The 16,185-nt window shown below is 44.5% G+C and overlaps 1 protein-coding gene and 1 long non-coding RNA gene across 3 annotated transcripts in view; both read left to right on the forward strand.

Moving 5' to 3' along the window:
• Nucleotides 1-2,356: 2,356 nt before the first annotated feature.
• Nucleotides 2,357-4,991, forward strand: GSC (goosecoid homeobox). Its single transcript, XM_039533659.1, has 3 exons — nucleotides 2,357-2,870; nucleotides 3,282-3,541; nucleotides 3,967-4,991. The coding sequence occupies exons 1-3, from the start codon at nucleotides 2,549-2,551 to the stop codon at nucleotides 4,117-4,119; spliced, it is 735 nt and encodes a 244-aa protein (XP_039389593.1). The 5' UTR covers nucleotides 2,357-2,548; the 3' UTR covers nucleotides 4,120-4,991.
• Nucleotides 4,992-5,695: 704 nt separating this feature from the next.
• LOC120403011 overlaps nucleotides 5,696-16,185 on the forward strand; it is a 40,117-nt gene continuing 29,627 nt past the window's right edge. Inside the window, exons 1-2 of one of the 2 annotated variants that reach the window (XR_005597415.1) lie at nucleotides 5,696-5,878; nucleotides 8,922-9,034. This is a non-coding gene — a long non-coding RNA (uncharacterized LOC120403011). The remainder of the gene's footprint in view (nucleotides 5,879-8,921; nucleotides 9,035-16,185) is intronic. The other variant, XR_005597416.1, reaches the window with a different exon arrangement.

Here is a 16,185-nt window from a genome sequence, read left to right on the forward strand (position 1 = left end):
GACTACAGGCTTTTTCATACTAACATAACGGTGAGCAGGAAATCCTTTAAACTGCGAAAAAATGAATATTTTATAGCTAATTATTTAATTAAATTGACAGCGGCTAAGGCTAGTTCATTCTGTGGCTCTGCTTACAGTTTGACTGGCCAGATCAGGAAAAGGCTAGCAAAACTCTTCTGATTCTGCCTTAGGAATGTACCCCAGCCCTTCTAATGTACAAATATTGCCTTTAGATTACGCACAACACCAAGGTGAAGTTCACCAGCCTCAGTCACTTGCTCTGGTATAAATACCACCTGGGACCAAGTGGTAACCCCCTTTATTACACAAAACATCAGCCAAGAGGTCATAAAAACATGCAGGACTCTCCTATTTAAGAAAACCCAAGATACTGGACACTGCAATGTGGTATTTTGTTAATGTAAACGGGTAGATAGGTAGGTCGCTCTCTCTCTCTCGTTGTATTCAAGACTAGACGGCTCAATCTTCTGTTTATCGGTTTCATAGCAATCCCACTATTGCTCCGTTTCTCTGTCCTTCGACTCCTAGAAGATCTATGAATGAGACGGAATGATACTCTGCATTTCAGCAGAGCGCACTGCATGTAAACTGGAGTTTCAGATTGCGATTTAAGGAGCGTTAAGCAGTTCAGTAGAAGCACCAAGGACGAATACGTGAACAAGTATTGAGATAGCGAAATTCTGCAGCATGCTGTTCTATTTGTAACATGACTGGAAAGGCCAATGTAGTCCAAGGGAATTACGGGTTTTACCTCTCTGCAATAGTTTCACTTTGCATTACATTTGGAAATCTGCATGAACGTCACATCTAAACGCCGTGTGTAAGAATTCATATCTCCAGGACTCTGGTCAAATATTTTGGTTGCAATTGTGCGTGTTTTGTTTTTTAAACACCAGAAAAAATTAGTGATCTGCAAAGTAAGCAGAGGCTGAATGAAAGAAACATTCTAACTAATATTGTGATTTATTAATAAAAAGTGAATACTAGATCTTCCCCTCCCCCCAAAAAAACAAACAAAACAACCCAAACATGCAAGCTCTTTGCTGATATTAATAGCCTCCTGGTCTAGATCACTTTCATATCCAATTTGAAATGGTTGAATACTGAAGGGAAGGGATACAAGTAGGCTTCACCTAACATTAATGAGTACACTCTTTGTTGAGTAAAAATAATTTGTTCCTCGTAAACAGATCCTAATGGCTTGTTTTCATTTCATGCTTACAATTTCCTACCTTCTTTGGTAGAGGGTTGATGGGGCAAATAGTCTAATCTTATTCAGTTTACCTCCTGTGGATTCCTAGTGACAGTCGTGACAGACCAACTATTCTGCAAATCACAAGAGCCAGCTACCAGGAGAGACAAACGTCTTTAATAAACAGTTTAAGGGAATTAAATCGCGCCCTTTACATGTAATGGGCATGAAGAATTCAGTACTGTACAATCGCTGCTCCATAGACTGTGTTTTCTAGGATAGAAAATAAATGATTCTTTCTTGAAAAGGAAAAGTGCATCTTAATGAATGAAAAGCAACTCTGAATCCCTACCACTCAATGTGTTTTAGATGACAGATTATTATTACTAAAATGTTCCGTTTCTGCACCGTTAAAGCCATTAATAGCTGTCTTGCTTGATTTTTTAAAAAATGTTTAGAACAATTGTCCAAAGAAATAATCGTAGTAATTTTTTTAAAAGTTAATTTATTCTGTGTAAGGCGTTGTGCTTTTAGAAAACAAGGCACACTACGCATCCCTTTTACTCTGAGTCAAAGGAGCCAAGACCCAAACCCTATCCCAGAAACACCCATGCACAAATTATGGCGCAACTCCGTCGCAGTCTAATTCTTTTTAAAGATTTTTTGTAAGTGTTTCCTAACCAAATCCAAGCATAAATAATGACTCTGAGCCGCAGACAGAGGAAATCACACCTAATAATGTGAACCAACACGAGGAGAGTAGGTGCATAATAGACAGGGCTAGGAGCTGCTAACCACTTCTCCACAATGGTATTAATCAGATTAACCTGGGCAATTAGCCGGTGCAGCGGAGAGATCCAGCCTAAATCTGGGGCCTTTTCACAAAAAAAGAAAAAGAAAAAAAAAGTCCCACTAATGGAAAGGATTAAGTTAATTTAATTAATTCTCAATACACAGCTCAGGCGCCTTTCACTCCTTTGTGTACCCCTCTCCCAGCTCCACCTCGTCCCTCCCCCATCCCCAAAATAAAGTCAAATCTGGTTTTGTTTGTCATCTGCCTATTACCAGGAACTCAATCCAGGATGACGTCGCCTGGGTATAAAAAAGGGAAGAAGTTCAGATGGATTATACTCCATGCAGCCCTCTGGTTGAGATCAGTAAACAGGCGAGAGTGGAGGGGGGGGGGAGTTACAGAGCAGTCTCCTGCGAGCGCGCGCGCACACACACACGCGCTGCCTTCGGGAAAAGATCAATTTCTTTCGCTCTGATCCCCTTGAAAGTCTCGGAAAAGTTTCGGTTTCGTCCCTCCCTGCCCGCCCCTGCAGAGTTCGGGTAATGCCTGCTGGTATGTTCACCATCGACAACATCCTGGCCGCCAGACCCCGCTGTAAGGAGTCGGTCCTGCTGCACCAGGGCGCCGCGCCCGTGGTGTTCTCCAACCTGCATGGGGACTCCCTCTACGGCACCGATTACAGCGGATTTTACTCCCGGGCGGTGGCCCCCGCTTCCAATCTGCCCGCGGTCAGTGGATCTAGGATTGCCTACAACAACTACTACTACGGGCAGCTGCATGTGCAGGCGTCCCCCGTGGGTCCTTCGTGCTGCGGGGCCATGCAGCCTCTGGGCGCGCAGCAGTGTTCGTGCGTCCCTGCAACAGGTAGGCGAGCCCAGGTGCCCGTTCGTTCTCACCCAGCTGGGCGAGCCCGGGGCGCTTTACCGGGGGGGGAGGGGGTTTGAGATTGTTCGCGAGGCGGGTGCCTGGCTATTTGTGTGCTTGATGAGCCATCTGTAAATAGCGTTTGGGTCTCTGCCCCTCCGAAATGACTAGGAATCCCAGCGAAGTACCGTCACCCTGGCAATTCCCTGCCCTGTATTATGTCTACAGGACGCGTCTCACTCAGCCCCATTCTAATTTCGGATCGTTTGGCACCGGGGTTCTTTGTTTCGGGCTCAGAGGGGGATCTCGGGTTGTGTCGGTGTCAGAGGGAAGGGGGCACAAGTTTTTAACGGAGTGATCTGCTCTTGATCTCTCCGTCCAATGCAAATAGTGTGGTCGTCTTCTCTCTAGGCTACGAGGGTACTGGGTCAGTCCTGATGTCGCCTGTGCCCCACCAGATGTTGCCGTATATGAACGTGGGCACCTTGTCCCGGACTGAGCTGCAGTTACTGAACCAGCTGCACTGCAGGAGGAAAAGACGACACCGAACTATCTTCACTGACGAGCAGCTGGAAGCTTTGGAAAACCTCTTCCAGGAAACTAAATACCCAGATGTGGGCACCCGGGAACAGCTGGCCAGGAGGGTGCATTTAAGAGAGGAAAAAGTGGAGGTATTTTCCCCTTTATATTTAAAAGTTAACTGAGTCTCAGTTCCTAGTCTAGCTGCAGCCATCGCCGCGCGTTATCCAAGGCAAGCTGATGGAAGAGCATGCAACAGGTTTACAAGAGGAGCAAAAAGTGTAGCTCTTACACGTACCCGTCTGCACTCGGATAAATAAACCGATCACTCAGATAATTAGCAAATTTCGGTAAGCGATCACCCCTCTTTAAACGCGGCAAACCTTAGACTTGAAATTTACGTAACCGATTGTAATTGCTCTGCTTTTCCATTTATACCGAACCAAAGCAAATCGAGTCAAAAGATGTGCATGTCACGCAGAACTGGTGTCACGCGTTCGGGCTGAAAAGGGTGCCTGTCTGAACAAAATGTTGTTGTTTGTTACTACTATAATGATTTGATTTATTGCAATGACAGGTTTGGTTCAAGAACCGCCGGGCAAAATGGAGAAGGCAAAAGAGATCCTCTTCCGAGGAGTCAGAAAACGCACAGAAATGGAATAAAGCTTCCAAAACGTCCCCAGAAAAGAGGCAAGAAGAAGGGAAAAGTGATTTGGACTCCGATAGTTGATACCTTGCAAATGGACCCTTGTCGTGGACTGTGGGACTTGCACAAAAGGATGCTACTTGCACACACTCTGCCTTGTTGGAGGGAAAAGAGATCTGTATATAGTGTACATTACCCCGAGATGATTGCTTGTAAATAAAATAAGTTGCGGAGGTGTTGCACAGGTATACGCCGGCCCCTTTATTTACCTTTGTGCTACTTACAGATACTTTAATCCGATGGTGGTGACATATTTTTCCTTAATCTAGAAAAAGGGGCGTTTGCAGTTATTTATTTATCAGGGTTTGACTAGTTTGGAAAGAGTGGAAGATACGGTGTTGTAAATGGTACTAATTTGTAACCGATTAATTAATGTCAGCGTGTGATGTGACGTTTAAATTTATCAGCAGCCGCGAGACACGATTAAAAAAGAAATCAAACCTTTTTTTATTTTTTAAATACGGGCGACGGAAGACTCCACCTGTGAACCGTTGAAACTGTCTAAATGCACCGTAACTTCGAGTACGGTTTGGTGGGTTTCTTTCAGTAATGGTTACTGTCGTCCTATAGCGGTACCATTCGTTGTCGAAGCTGATGGCTCTTTACCAGGGGCGCCCAGCAATCGTTTGGTAACTAAGCTTGTCTGCAAAACTCCCCACGTCCTCATATATCAACTAGGGTGATTAATGCGTCAGCCTGCGGCGCTGGTATCAGTTTTGAAATGGGTACGGTGTTAAATGCCCGCCTGCGGTGTCTAGGGGGGGCTGCTCTGGAAGTCAGGGGAGGGCGAGCAAGCCCCCAGAAGAGCGCACGGCCATTTTCAGAGCAGCTCGCTGGTGCTTGGCCTCAAGCTGGCAGGCGAAGGAGCTGTCCGCTGCCAGAGTCCAGGGCCGGGACACTCCCTAATACAGTGTATGTAAATAGGGCACGGGCCCCCGCCCCTGGAGCTGGGCAGATGAGGGGCTTTGGGGGGGGATGCTCCCCTCGCTGCGGCCTGGCGCCTGGGGAGCGCTTTGTAGATTCGGCTCAGCCAGGAGGGCGCGTCTAAGGCTGGCGGCCTTGGTTAGGCCGGACAGGCCCACGGGCCTGATTGAGCCGGGGCGCAGCGGCTTAGCAGCCTGCAGCCAGCCCTGCACTCCAGCTCCTGGCCAGGCTCCCGCCGGGCGCGCTCTGCGCCGCTTGCCACGCAGGCCTCGGCAGCTGCTGGCGCTGAGCAGAGCGGGCGGTAGCCCCGCACCCCACCCTGCGGCGCAACGGGCCCCGCGCCGAGCTCTGCCCCGGCGGGGTGGGGGCAGGGACACGGGGGTAAAGCGTGGCTCTGGGCCCCGCTTCCCCGCGGGGAGCTGCGCCGGCCGCAGGGCGCCCCACGTGCTGGCAGCTCTAACCCACCCCCTGGGAGGCGCCGCGCCCTGCAGGGGCTGTTTGCTGTGTGCGCGCCATGCGCTGGCCGGGCTCCCCCCCGCCGCTCGCAGGTGCGAGGAGCCCGGGGCACGCCTGGCGCTAGGGCTCGTGTCCTGGCAGGGGTAGCGGGTGTGATGGCCTCGCTCCGAAGCGCCCCATTTCCAGCGCCTGAGGAGGGCCCTTGGTTCATTGAGTAACGGGTCCTGCGGGCCTGGGGGAAGCGGGCGGGACGAGCACCCGGAGAGCTGGCGGCCTGCGGGGCTGCCTCGCCGCTGGGCTGGCTCAGGGCTGCAGAGCAACCAAGAGAAAACTTCAGCTCAGGCTGGGTTACTCCTCATGGCTTCACCAGAGCTGACTGACTAAATGCGATCAGAGAGACAAGGTGGGTGAGGTAATGTCTCTTATTGGACCAACTACTTATCCTGGGAGCCACAGGGCTACAACTACACTGCATATAATAGTGATTTGATCCTTTATTTTGCCAATGGCATCGTGTTTTGTAATGCAATATTTGTAAATCAATTTGCTCAGCTCCTCTGTACTGTCACAAACCACAGTGGAGCTAAAAGCCATGGCACTAGGAAATATTTTCAGGTAAAGCAAATGAAGTCTCCCCTTTGTTATTTGATTTCCCGGCTCTCCTCTCTTGCTTTCTGGAGAGAGATGCTCCTTTGAGTTTCCAACCAGTTTGTCTTTGATGATCCCTATTTATGAGAGCTATCTCACTACACCGATATTGCTATTGATACAACTCGGATAAGTTGCAAACAAGAGGAGTTATGAACTGAACTAGGGGATATTTGGTAGGAAGGTGCTAGTCGCTCTTTACCCCACTGAGACAATAGACTCATAATTGGTCTACAGTGGCTTCCTAATCTTGCGTTGCTCAGTTTGTGCACGCCTCACAGTGGAGACTTCCACTCCGCCCCTTAAGTTCACATCCATTTGTGTTCATTTCCCCCATGCCTGCTACATGAGACACCCAACCCCAGTGTCCTCATCCCTGTTGAGTCACACAGTCATCTCCCACCCATACATGCTTCCTCTTCTGTAGCCTTGTTTAGAAAAGATCTTTTCCCTCTAAAGTTCCAAGCATTGCTACTGCCAGTTCAGCTCCACCGGTGATATCAATAGTAGACCCGCTAGTGTAGACAAGGCACTGGTGTGAGCTGGTAGTCCCACCATTGCTCCCACTGGTGCAGCTGTCCAAGTGATGGCAACTGTGGGTAATTTTAGCAGGGGGTGGTGGTGGGAAAGGGTAATAAAGACACTCTGACACCTATGCTCAAACATCTCCCTCCATTCATGGTACACCCAGTTTTCCTATGTGTTCCTTCATGGCTTCCTCTATATCAGAGTTTATTTAAATCTCCCACTGTAGAAGTAGCATGGTGCAGCTCTGCTGGTGTTAGCACAACAGTTGGCGATTTCCCAAAAATTGCCAGTAAAGACAAGATTCCTGGTGCTCTTGCACTCCCCCTTTGGATGAACCCAACCCCTCATTCCCCTCTGGTGAAATGCCAGAATAGCCCCCGTCCCACAGTGAAGGAAAGAAATAGGAGTGGCCTCACATGACCCAATCCTCAGTGGGTTGATTACTATCTAACCACCCCTAGAGAAGAGAAGGAGAAGCCGATCCTGTCTTTCCCACTGAAGAGAAGAAGCAAAGGGGGTACTATTTCCCAACTGATGCGTCCCCATTAATGCAGACACTAGTATGTGTGCGCAGAGCTAATGTTATGCTTCTAAAAGCACAGCAATAACACACCAGACATGTACATTACCTGCGTAAAACTGGATTGAATGTACAGCTCAGCATCACTGAAACTAGGTTGCAAAATGTGGGAAGTGGTGGTTTATGTGTGGGGAGGGTTTTTTGGTAAGGTATATGCAGGAAGCCTCATTGGATGGATGTTTAATTCCCCCCCCCCATATTTAGTCAGTATTATGTTTTGTTGGGCATGTTCATACTGCATGTAATAGTGAGAGAAAGAGGAAAAGGTAGTATAGCCTTGATTTTTGCAAACATTTATGCTCTGTCTTAACTTTACGCATGTAACCAGTCCCACTTACAACTTGTTATTGGTGTTAGTTTGGGAGTAAAAATGATTTTGAATGGGTAAAGTATGCCTTTTTAAAAATATGTATTTTATTAAAATGGCTTGCTATCTCTTGACAAGAGAGGGTACTAAAGTGTAGTTACTATAGGCTTGATCCTTCAAACACCGATACACTTCATACATGTGATTACTTTCATTAAAGTTAATAGCATAAATATTATTAAAAAATCTAATTGAAAGTCAGTTTAACTCCTGAACTAAACCATATGGATTAAATTCTTAAAGGTGACTTCTAAGAAGGGAGAAGGGGGAATTGTTCTTCTTTATTATGTGTAAAGAAAGCCTGAAAAGTTTATTTTGTAGCAATATTTTTACAGCAGAAAATCTTGTTTAGCCTGCAAGACTGATTGCTGGAGAACTAGTGAAATGAGGGCATCACAAGAATCAGGAGAGTGAATGGCTGAGCAATTAAGAGGGATGGAAAGTTCTTTAGTCAAACTCCTTAACACTCCTTGGTTCAAATTCTTACTCATGTTGAATAGTATCTTACTCCATGAATAGTTGCATTGACTCAGATGGCACAATGCTTGGTGAAAGATGTAAGTAGGAGTAGCAGAATCTGGCCCTTTATGTTTTGTTTAACAGCTTTCAGTGATGAGCACAAGTGATATTTCTCCTCTGAGAACATCCAGCACGGCCTCCAGCAAAACTAGGAGCGATCAAAATTGATATTCCTTCTATTTGTAAGGAAAAAACAAGTATCTGTGTAATCTTAAGAACAAAACACCTTTCAGAGCCTCTTTATGCATTACAAATAGGCTTGGAAGGATTAGATTGTAATGTTTTAACAGTAAATCTTGACTTTACCATATGTACACAAACTGATAAAAAATAGTTCCATTGATAATAATTGAAATGGAAAAGATAGGGAAAGTAAAAAAAAAAAAAATACTGCTTGTGATCTTATTAGAGTTTGATGTGGGATATTTACTTTGCATATTTTAACATGTGATGTTGACAGTTTGTGTTGTAGCAGTTATAAAGCTTTAACTTTTTCAGTCTCAGCATCTACTGTCGTTAAATTATTGTCTGACTCTGCCCATAATTTCCTACAATTGTGAAAATTTAAATTGGTTTTGTGTGACCATGAAAATTTAAATAGGTAAAAATTGAAAAATGTTTATAACAGATATTATCCATCAAAATTATATAAAACATTGAATTTTGCCAAGCCTAATCTTAAAGGAGTTTAGAAAAAGATGAATTAAAAAAAATTATCTAAAGGTCCCCTTTAAATTCTTCTAATTAGAGTAGTCAAGATTTGACCCTAAATGTTTTAACCTCACTCTTTCCTGTATATTGTAGTGGAAACTCCACAAATTAACAAGACAGTTTTGCACCAGTTCAGAGAACCTGCAATTTCTATTGATGTAGTAGCTAAAACATGAGGGATCTGAATCTTCTGCTGCAGGATACAAGTGAGTACCATGGAAGCTCTAAATACCTGCACAGAAAGGCACATTCTGTTTTCAGTTACATTGACTTTGAATGAGTTACTCGAGTCATACTGGTATAACCGCAAATATAATTTAGCTCTGTGGAGCACTAACAAATGATAGGATAGTACATCAGAGAGATAGATAATTAGGTCCTATATTCATACAAATATACTAATTAGTACTTTGCACTTCTCCCTCTGTTCCCTGATATATATGGGCATAATCCTATCAAAGTTAATGGGAATGATGCTCACATATCTGAAAGTGTGACTAAACCCAAGGATCTCAAATTGCATTACAAACATCAATTAGGCAAGGCTTGCATGGTCAGGATGGGGAAGAGTGAGGGAAATGAGGCAGGATATAACTCCTGGGAGTTAGGTGCCTAAATATCTTTGTGAATCCCACCTACAGTGGTTAAGTGACTTGCTCAGAATAACACAGGAAGTCTGTGGCAGACCCAAAAATAGAGCCTGATCTCACTTAAGCCTTACCTTGATGAGCAAAAAGTCTGCTTTCAATTTTGGCCTGACCTACACCTAAAAATTACATCACCCTAGTTACATCCTCAGGGCTATGAACAATTTTGCACCCTGTGCAACGTGGTTATATCGACCTAACCCCCACTGTCGATGCAGCTAGATCAACGGAATAATTCTTCCATTGACCTAGCTACTGTCCCTTGGAGAAGTGGATTTACTACAGCATAGGAAAAACTCCTTCTGTCATTGCAGGAAGCATTTACACTACAGCACTACAGTGGCACATCTGGAGCGCAGTAGCTGTGCCACTGTAGTGTAGACATACACTATGTTGGCTCAATGAAATTAGTCTGACATGCCTGAAAAGTCCTGTTAACATTTGTTAAGATGCAGGCCAAGTCATAGTGTAGCCAAAATGGGGTTGCTTACACTGGTGGACTCCTTTGACTTTAATGAAGTCACTCATGATTTACACCAGTGTAGGTTATTTCACAGTCTGTGCCCACATCTCATGTTTTTGTTACAACACTATCCTTTCTCCCTGACCTATTAAATTAAAATAATTTTCATTATACAATAAAAATAATCAAAACGGAAATTAATTATTTGTTATTAAGGGAGGATGGCATATAAAGGGGTCAGTGATGTGTTGCTGCTTCCCCTATTTCCCCTCGCACTCTTTTTTGAATAATGGTATAGACAGGTTGCTATTTTTCAAGCTTGGCAACATTATAGAGGGCAGAGAATTATTTCAGACAGTACTAAGCATGGATAGAAATAATCAGATAACATTAAGAAAAGGAAAATGTAGACCAAATATCAAGACAAACTTCTTGATGGTGAGATGTGTTCAGGAGTGGAATATTCTTGCAGGGGACATTTAAGACTAGAATGGAGCAAACTCTAGTAAAGGTACAATATGGAAGCATTATGCTGAATGGAGATGGCCTATGTATTAACCCTTACTCAGAGTGTCACAGGATTGCTGGTCCCTTTAAGGGGTGTGTGGGCCCAGACTATCTGTTATCAGCTAATTTAAGGAGTCCAGCTAAGCAGATAATTGAATATCGAGTACCTAGGCCTGATAAAAGGCCATCAGGGCTCAGTTGCAGGGAGGTGCTCATAGAAAGAGAAACTCTTCTAAGGCAGAGATGCTTCCTGAGACTATGGGTGCCAAGGAGAAGGGCTGTTCAAGATTATTTCTGTTTAATAAAGTAGGACCCCAGCAAGGGAATTTTGTCTTACATGCTTTTGGACAGCTCAAAGTTCTTAAGAGGGTCAGAGAGAACGGAAATGATGCAGCATCACAGTAGTTTAGCTGGGGGCAGCTACAGGGCAGGCACCCAAGGACACAGAGCTTATGACAAAGCCACAATAAATGGTGCAGTGAAGCTTCCTAATGCTCCTGTTGAGGTAGAGAACTATAATCTATTCCATTTTACAGACAGGGAAGTGCAAGTACAGAAAAGCTGTAACTTCCTAAAGGCCACGCCGGAAGTCAGTTGCAGAGGTGGGAACAGAACTGGAAATGATAGTCAGTGTTGAATTTTAGTCCCAAGACCATGTTTTCCCATAAACTCAGTCTGGAAATTTTGCCTGTATAAAGGCTGCAGGATTATCCCTGGTGACAGAAAATTACTCGTTTCATGCCATGATCACACACTTTTTGCCATCTGAGAATGAGCCCAGGTTGAAGGCTGGATTATTGAAAGATCAGTGATATGATACAGACAATGTTGTTTTGTATTTGAGGAATACATTACTAAAATCATAAAATGGGGGCCCAAACCTGCATTGCTTGCACACCCAAAACCTCAATGAGAGTGCGGAGTGTGCAAAAGAATGCAATATCCTCAAGTGAGTAAATAAGCCCCAAGTGAGTAACTTTCCATTAAGAAGACCCCTGTTGTGAACATCAAGGAGGAAGCAGGTGTGTGTGTGTGGTTGATGCAGTGGGAGACTGTATAAAATCCTCCAGAGTCAAGCCAGGTGAACACATGACCCCACAGTTGAAGGGGAAGGAAGCTCAGGTAAGTTTGTACAGGAATTAATCCTTATATACTAAGTCCTGTTTCAGTGCAGGGTACTGGACTAGGTGACCGATCAAGATTCTTTCCAGTCCTAGATTTCTATGATATTTTTTCTCCTTATTCAAGTTCTGCACATACATGAGAACTGTGCATCCTGTACTAGCAATGCTCCCGAGAATTGCCCTGAGTTATGCGGGACAGCGTTTTTCAATGACCGGTCCGTGGACTGGTTCCAGTCCCTGAGAACTCCCTGATGCAGTTTAGGAAGGCAGCAAGCCAGTCCCTGGTATCAAAAAGGTTGAGAAAGGTGTAGAGTGTGTGCTTCTGCCAGAGAGAGGCAGAGATTGAGAAGAGGCACACAGGACTATGCGAGTTTACAAAAACAATGCCAAAATTATGGGCTGGGGTCGGCATGATGGGCTGGAGAAATCGGCATGGTGGGGACTTTACCCCTAGCTCACAGAAATCCTTGGGCAAACCATTGACATCCCACAAAGCTCTGCAATAATGTTGCATAAGGCAGCACAGGACACACTGAGATACCTACCTGTGGTGCTCTGCATTTGATGCTGATGCAACCATGCATCGTGAGGAGACACAGTGCTGATACAAGCACCCAAGAGTGCATGTGTACGAGTGACATGCTAGAGTCAGCAGCTATACGGTGACATATACATTATACCACTTTGTAATGTAGACATGGCCTAAGAGCTTTTAGGTGGCTGATGGTTTCTGTGGAAGCTGTAATGATTTAGAAGGGCATTGAACGCAGTACCTTTTACTTGGAGATTCCTGTCATTATATAGAAAGTCTCAGGCCAAGTTTACATTGCTAATTAGGTCTTAATCGTTTAGTGTTACTTTCTTATAGGTTTTTGTAGTCTGTTAGGTTCTAAAAATGTGAATCACAATCGCCTTTTTCTTCTGGTTGGCTCTTCTGTCACAGGGACAGCCCTTCACAATGACGCTTATTCACTTTTGTCGTCTTGAGCCAGGCCAAAAGGATAAGACCTAGTGCCAGAGTCTTGAAGTCAGTGAGTCTTTCCCTCATTTATATTAAGGGTTATCTTGAAATAAAATATGGGGAAATAGAGCATTATCCTTGGTAGGGGGAGTAACAAATTTGGGCCAGATTCCTGCAGTCAGGGAAACTGAGAAGGGACAGAGTCTCACATCCTTTCTTAATATTCATTTGATTACTGCATACCCGAGGCCTTGTTTACACACAAATGTTTTACCCCTTTAATTGTACAGTTGTAGTTAAAATGGTACAAGCCTCCTAGTGTGGATGTAGTTATATCAGTATAAATGTGTTAATACTGGTATATATACAACACTTTTACACTGATATGGCTGCATCCACACTAAAAGTTTTACTAGTATAACAATTTCAGTAGAAAAAAATCACACTCCTAACTGAAATAGTCATACTGGTACAAAATCCACGTGTGAACCAGTAAATTCTACCAGGTTTTCAGAGGCTATGCTGTTTGCAAATGAGATCCTTGATGTGAAATAGGGTTTTTCCATGAGTTGGGGGTGACTAGACTCGATGTTTGGTCATTAGGGCTCATGTGAAGCCGATCTCTACAAAAGTAACTTGTATGAAGGTAAATATCACTAGTCACCACTTTTGTACTTAAAAAAATGGGTAAATCAGTTGCTCAAGAGCATATATAATGGCCTTCAGAAATTGGAAGACGGCTGTGTTTTTCTGTGCTCACATATCTATTGGCACAGCTGCTTCAGCCATCCGGGCATCTGAATTATTCTGACATCAGAAAAAACATTGAAACAGAGACTGATTATGGTCACATTGCTTGTGTTATTTTAATAATGTGAGCTGCTGATCACTGGGGACAGAGCTGTGTCACCTAGCACATTGCACTAAGAGTGTAGGTAGGATTTACATCAAGCACCAAGAAGTAGGACATTAGGCTCCCTACAATGATTATTTCTTATTTCCTATCAATTTGCAGTGGCTGTCCTAGGAATAGCCTAATATTACTTTGCAGTTTCATACATCTGCTCTACTGACCGAAGTAAATTACTGTCCCTGACTAGATGAAAGCCAGACAACTGCAAAATAACAAAAATAAATAAAAATAAAACCCATATGAAAATACAGTAGTTTCTAAAGCTGTTCACTTACATAGGGTCAAATCCTGAGGGCGTTGGTGACTATTTTATCACTCTCTATTCTGGTAAAACTCCTATCAAAGTTGACCAGAGCTTTGCTTTAAGCTAATTCAAAGTAAAAACTCAGGGCCAGGTGCTTGGCCCCAACTCCACCTGCTTTGTACTAGTTTCAGCACTGCTGAATCTGCACAAAGCTTACCTATTTCTGTCCTAAAGGTGGGGCCAAGAATACCTCCAGCCGAGGGGAATCATTGGGTAGTGTAGCCAGCTCTGTGTCATCTGTCTAGAGGGCGAGGGAAGTGCTGTTGAGAGTCAGACAAAGCTCCTGGTACTATTCCTGATATCTGTAGATGGCCACACCTGGTATAATTTAAAGTAGTCACAGCTAGCCCAGGATCAAAGGAACAAATGAGTGGTTTAGAGCCATCTTTCCTTCTCCCCAGCAGCCTGCTAGCCTCATCTGTTCTGAGTGTAAACTCAGTGCAGCTGAGAAACTGGCCCTGAGTAAGGTCCTCAGGATTTGGCCCACAAAAGTAGGTGACATGAACTAACAATATAGTTAAGGGGGGTCCTGAGTGAGTGAGGCATGCAGGGTTTGGCTCAAAGTATATTTACGCAATTCAGTTTCAAGATCTTTACTTGTTAATATTTCTGGATCCCTTTAAATATTATGCTTTTCCTTCCAAAAGTAGAAGTCATGGTTTAAAAGTGAATACGATTTTATTTGTGTGTTGTCATGTTTTATTTTTCTGTTTTACTTCAGGGAAAGCCCCCACACTGCAGCTGAATAAACTGTAGCATAGATTCCCCAGCTAGAACTTTACACTCATAAATAACTAAATCCCTATGACGAGATTAGAAATTCCTGCTCTTTCTGCCAGGTCCTGGATACATGTCTGACATCCAAATGGCAGGATTTCATGCCAAGCATACTCTTGTCAGGCTGCATAGAAGACCCACAGGAGGATGCTCTTTTCTCAGAAGAAATATTGAGAATGCTGTCTGTGATGCTGAAGGGTGATTTAGATAAGAATCAGTGTAGGATCACTTTAATGTTAATGATGCATGACTATTGGAGAACTGTGCTTGCTGCGGACAAGATCAAACACCCAGTGAGGCATTTTCGTCTCTGACAATATGATTCCATATATGGTAAATATAAATTTTAGATTTAATAAAAAATAATTGATTAGAAAACTCACGAGGAACAAAAGTGGGCAATGTTCCAGTTTACTTACTGCTGAAATATTGTAGATTCAGGGCTTGAAAATGAAGCAGACATCTACTAGCCTGAGGGCTTCCTTATACAGGCGTGGACTAGAGGGAGGTAGCATGTGAAAATCATAGGGGAACAGAGAAGACGTCTGTTTTATTTCTGGCTTTGTCACTGACTTTCTGTGTGAATTAGGCAATTAACTTCAGTTCTCTGTGCCTCAGTTTCTCCATCTGTAAAATGGAAACCATTCTGTGTGTTCACCTTTGCTTTGAGATCTAAAGTTATTAAGTGCTAACTATTACTACTGTGTCAGCATAGCTTCTAAAGGGGTGGTTTCCTCTATCATTAATACATAGCAAAGACCATCCTTTAGCCCAGGGATTGGCAACCTTTGGCATGTGGCCTGTCAGGGAAATCCACTGGTGGTTCGCCGTTCCAGGCCAATGGGGGCCGCGGGAAGCAGCGTCCACCACATCTCTTGGCCCGTGCCATTTCCTGCAGCCCCCATTGGCCGGGGATGACGAACTGTGGCCAGTGGGAACTGCGATCAGCTGAACCTGCAGGTAAACAAATTGTCCCGGCCCATCAGTGGATTTCCCTGATGGGCCACGTTCCAAAGGTTGCCAATCCCTGCTTTAGCTTGAAGAAACATTGGAAGGAGTTGCAGGGCCAGTTGAAGAGCAAGAGGGCCAGCTGAGGAGAGGGGTGGGGGCCTATTGTTACAATCGGGACTTGGGCAGTCAAACCTAGTGGTTGGAGCAGGAGTCGGGATCGGGAGTCATTAACCCAAGCCAAGAGTTAGAGCTGGAATCAGAATCAGGAGTCAAGCTAAGGGTCAGAGCCAAAGAACAGAGGCAGGAATCAAGAGCAAAGCAGGAACCACAGACGAGAACAAGAGTCAGGTACTGGAAGGCAGGTTCTGTAGCAGCAGCAAGCCAGGAACTACCTTGTTGCACAGACAACTTCCTGTGTCTCCTTCTGGTTTAAATTGTGTACCTGGCATAGTCAGGGGCTCTGGAGCTCCTCTAATCAAGTCCCTGGGGGCGGTACCGTTAGTGGAGCATAAGGCCTTAGGGCTCCAATTCTCTAGTCACTAGAAGAGCTGTTGGGTGGTGCTGTGGCCATGGCAGCAGCCCACAGGCCCAGGGTTCAGAACTCTCGTATCCTCACACCTACGAATCAAAAAGCTACACATGACAATGAGAGCTTGCAAGTCTTTGATCTCTGTCATATTCATGACATGCTGCTAAAGCGATGTGTTGGG

The sequence above is a fragment of the Mauremys reevesii genome, linkage group 4 (assembly GCF_016161935.1).
Source record: "Mauremys reevesii isolate NIE-2019 linkage group 4, ASM1616193v1, whole genome shotgun sequence".
NCBI lineage: Eukaryota > Metazoa > Chordata > Testudines > Geoemydidae > Mauremys > Mauremys reevesii.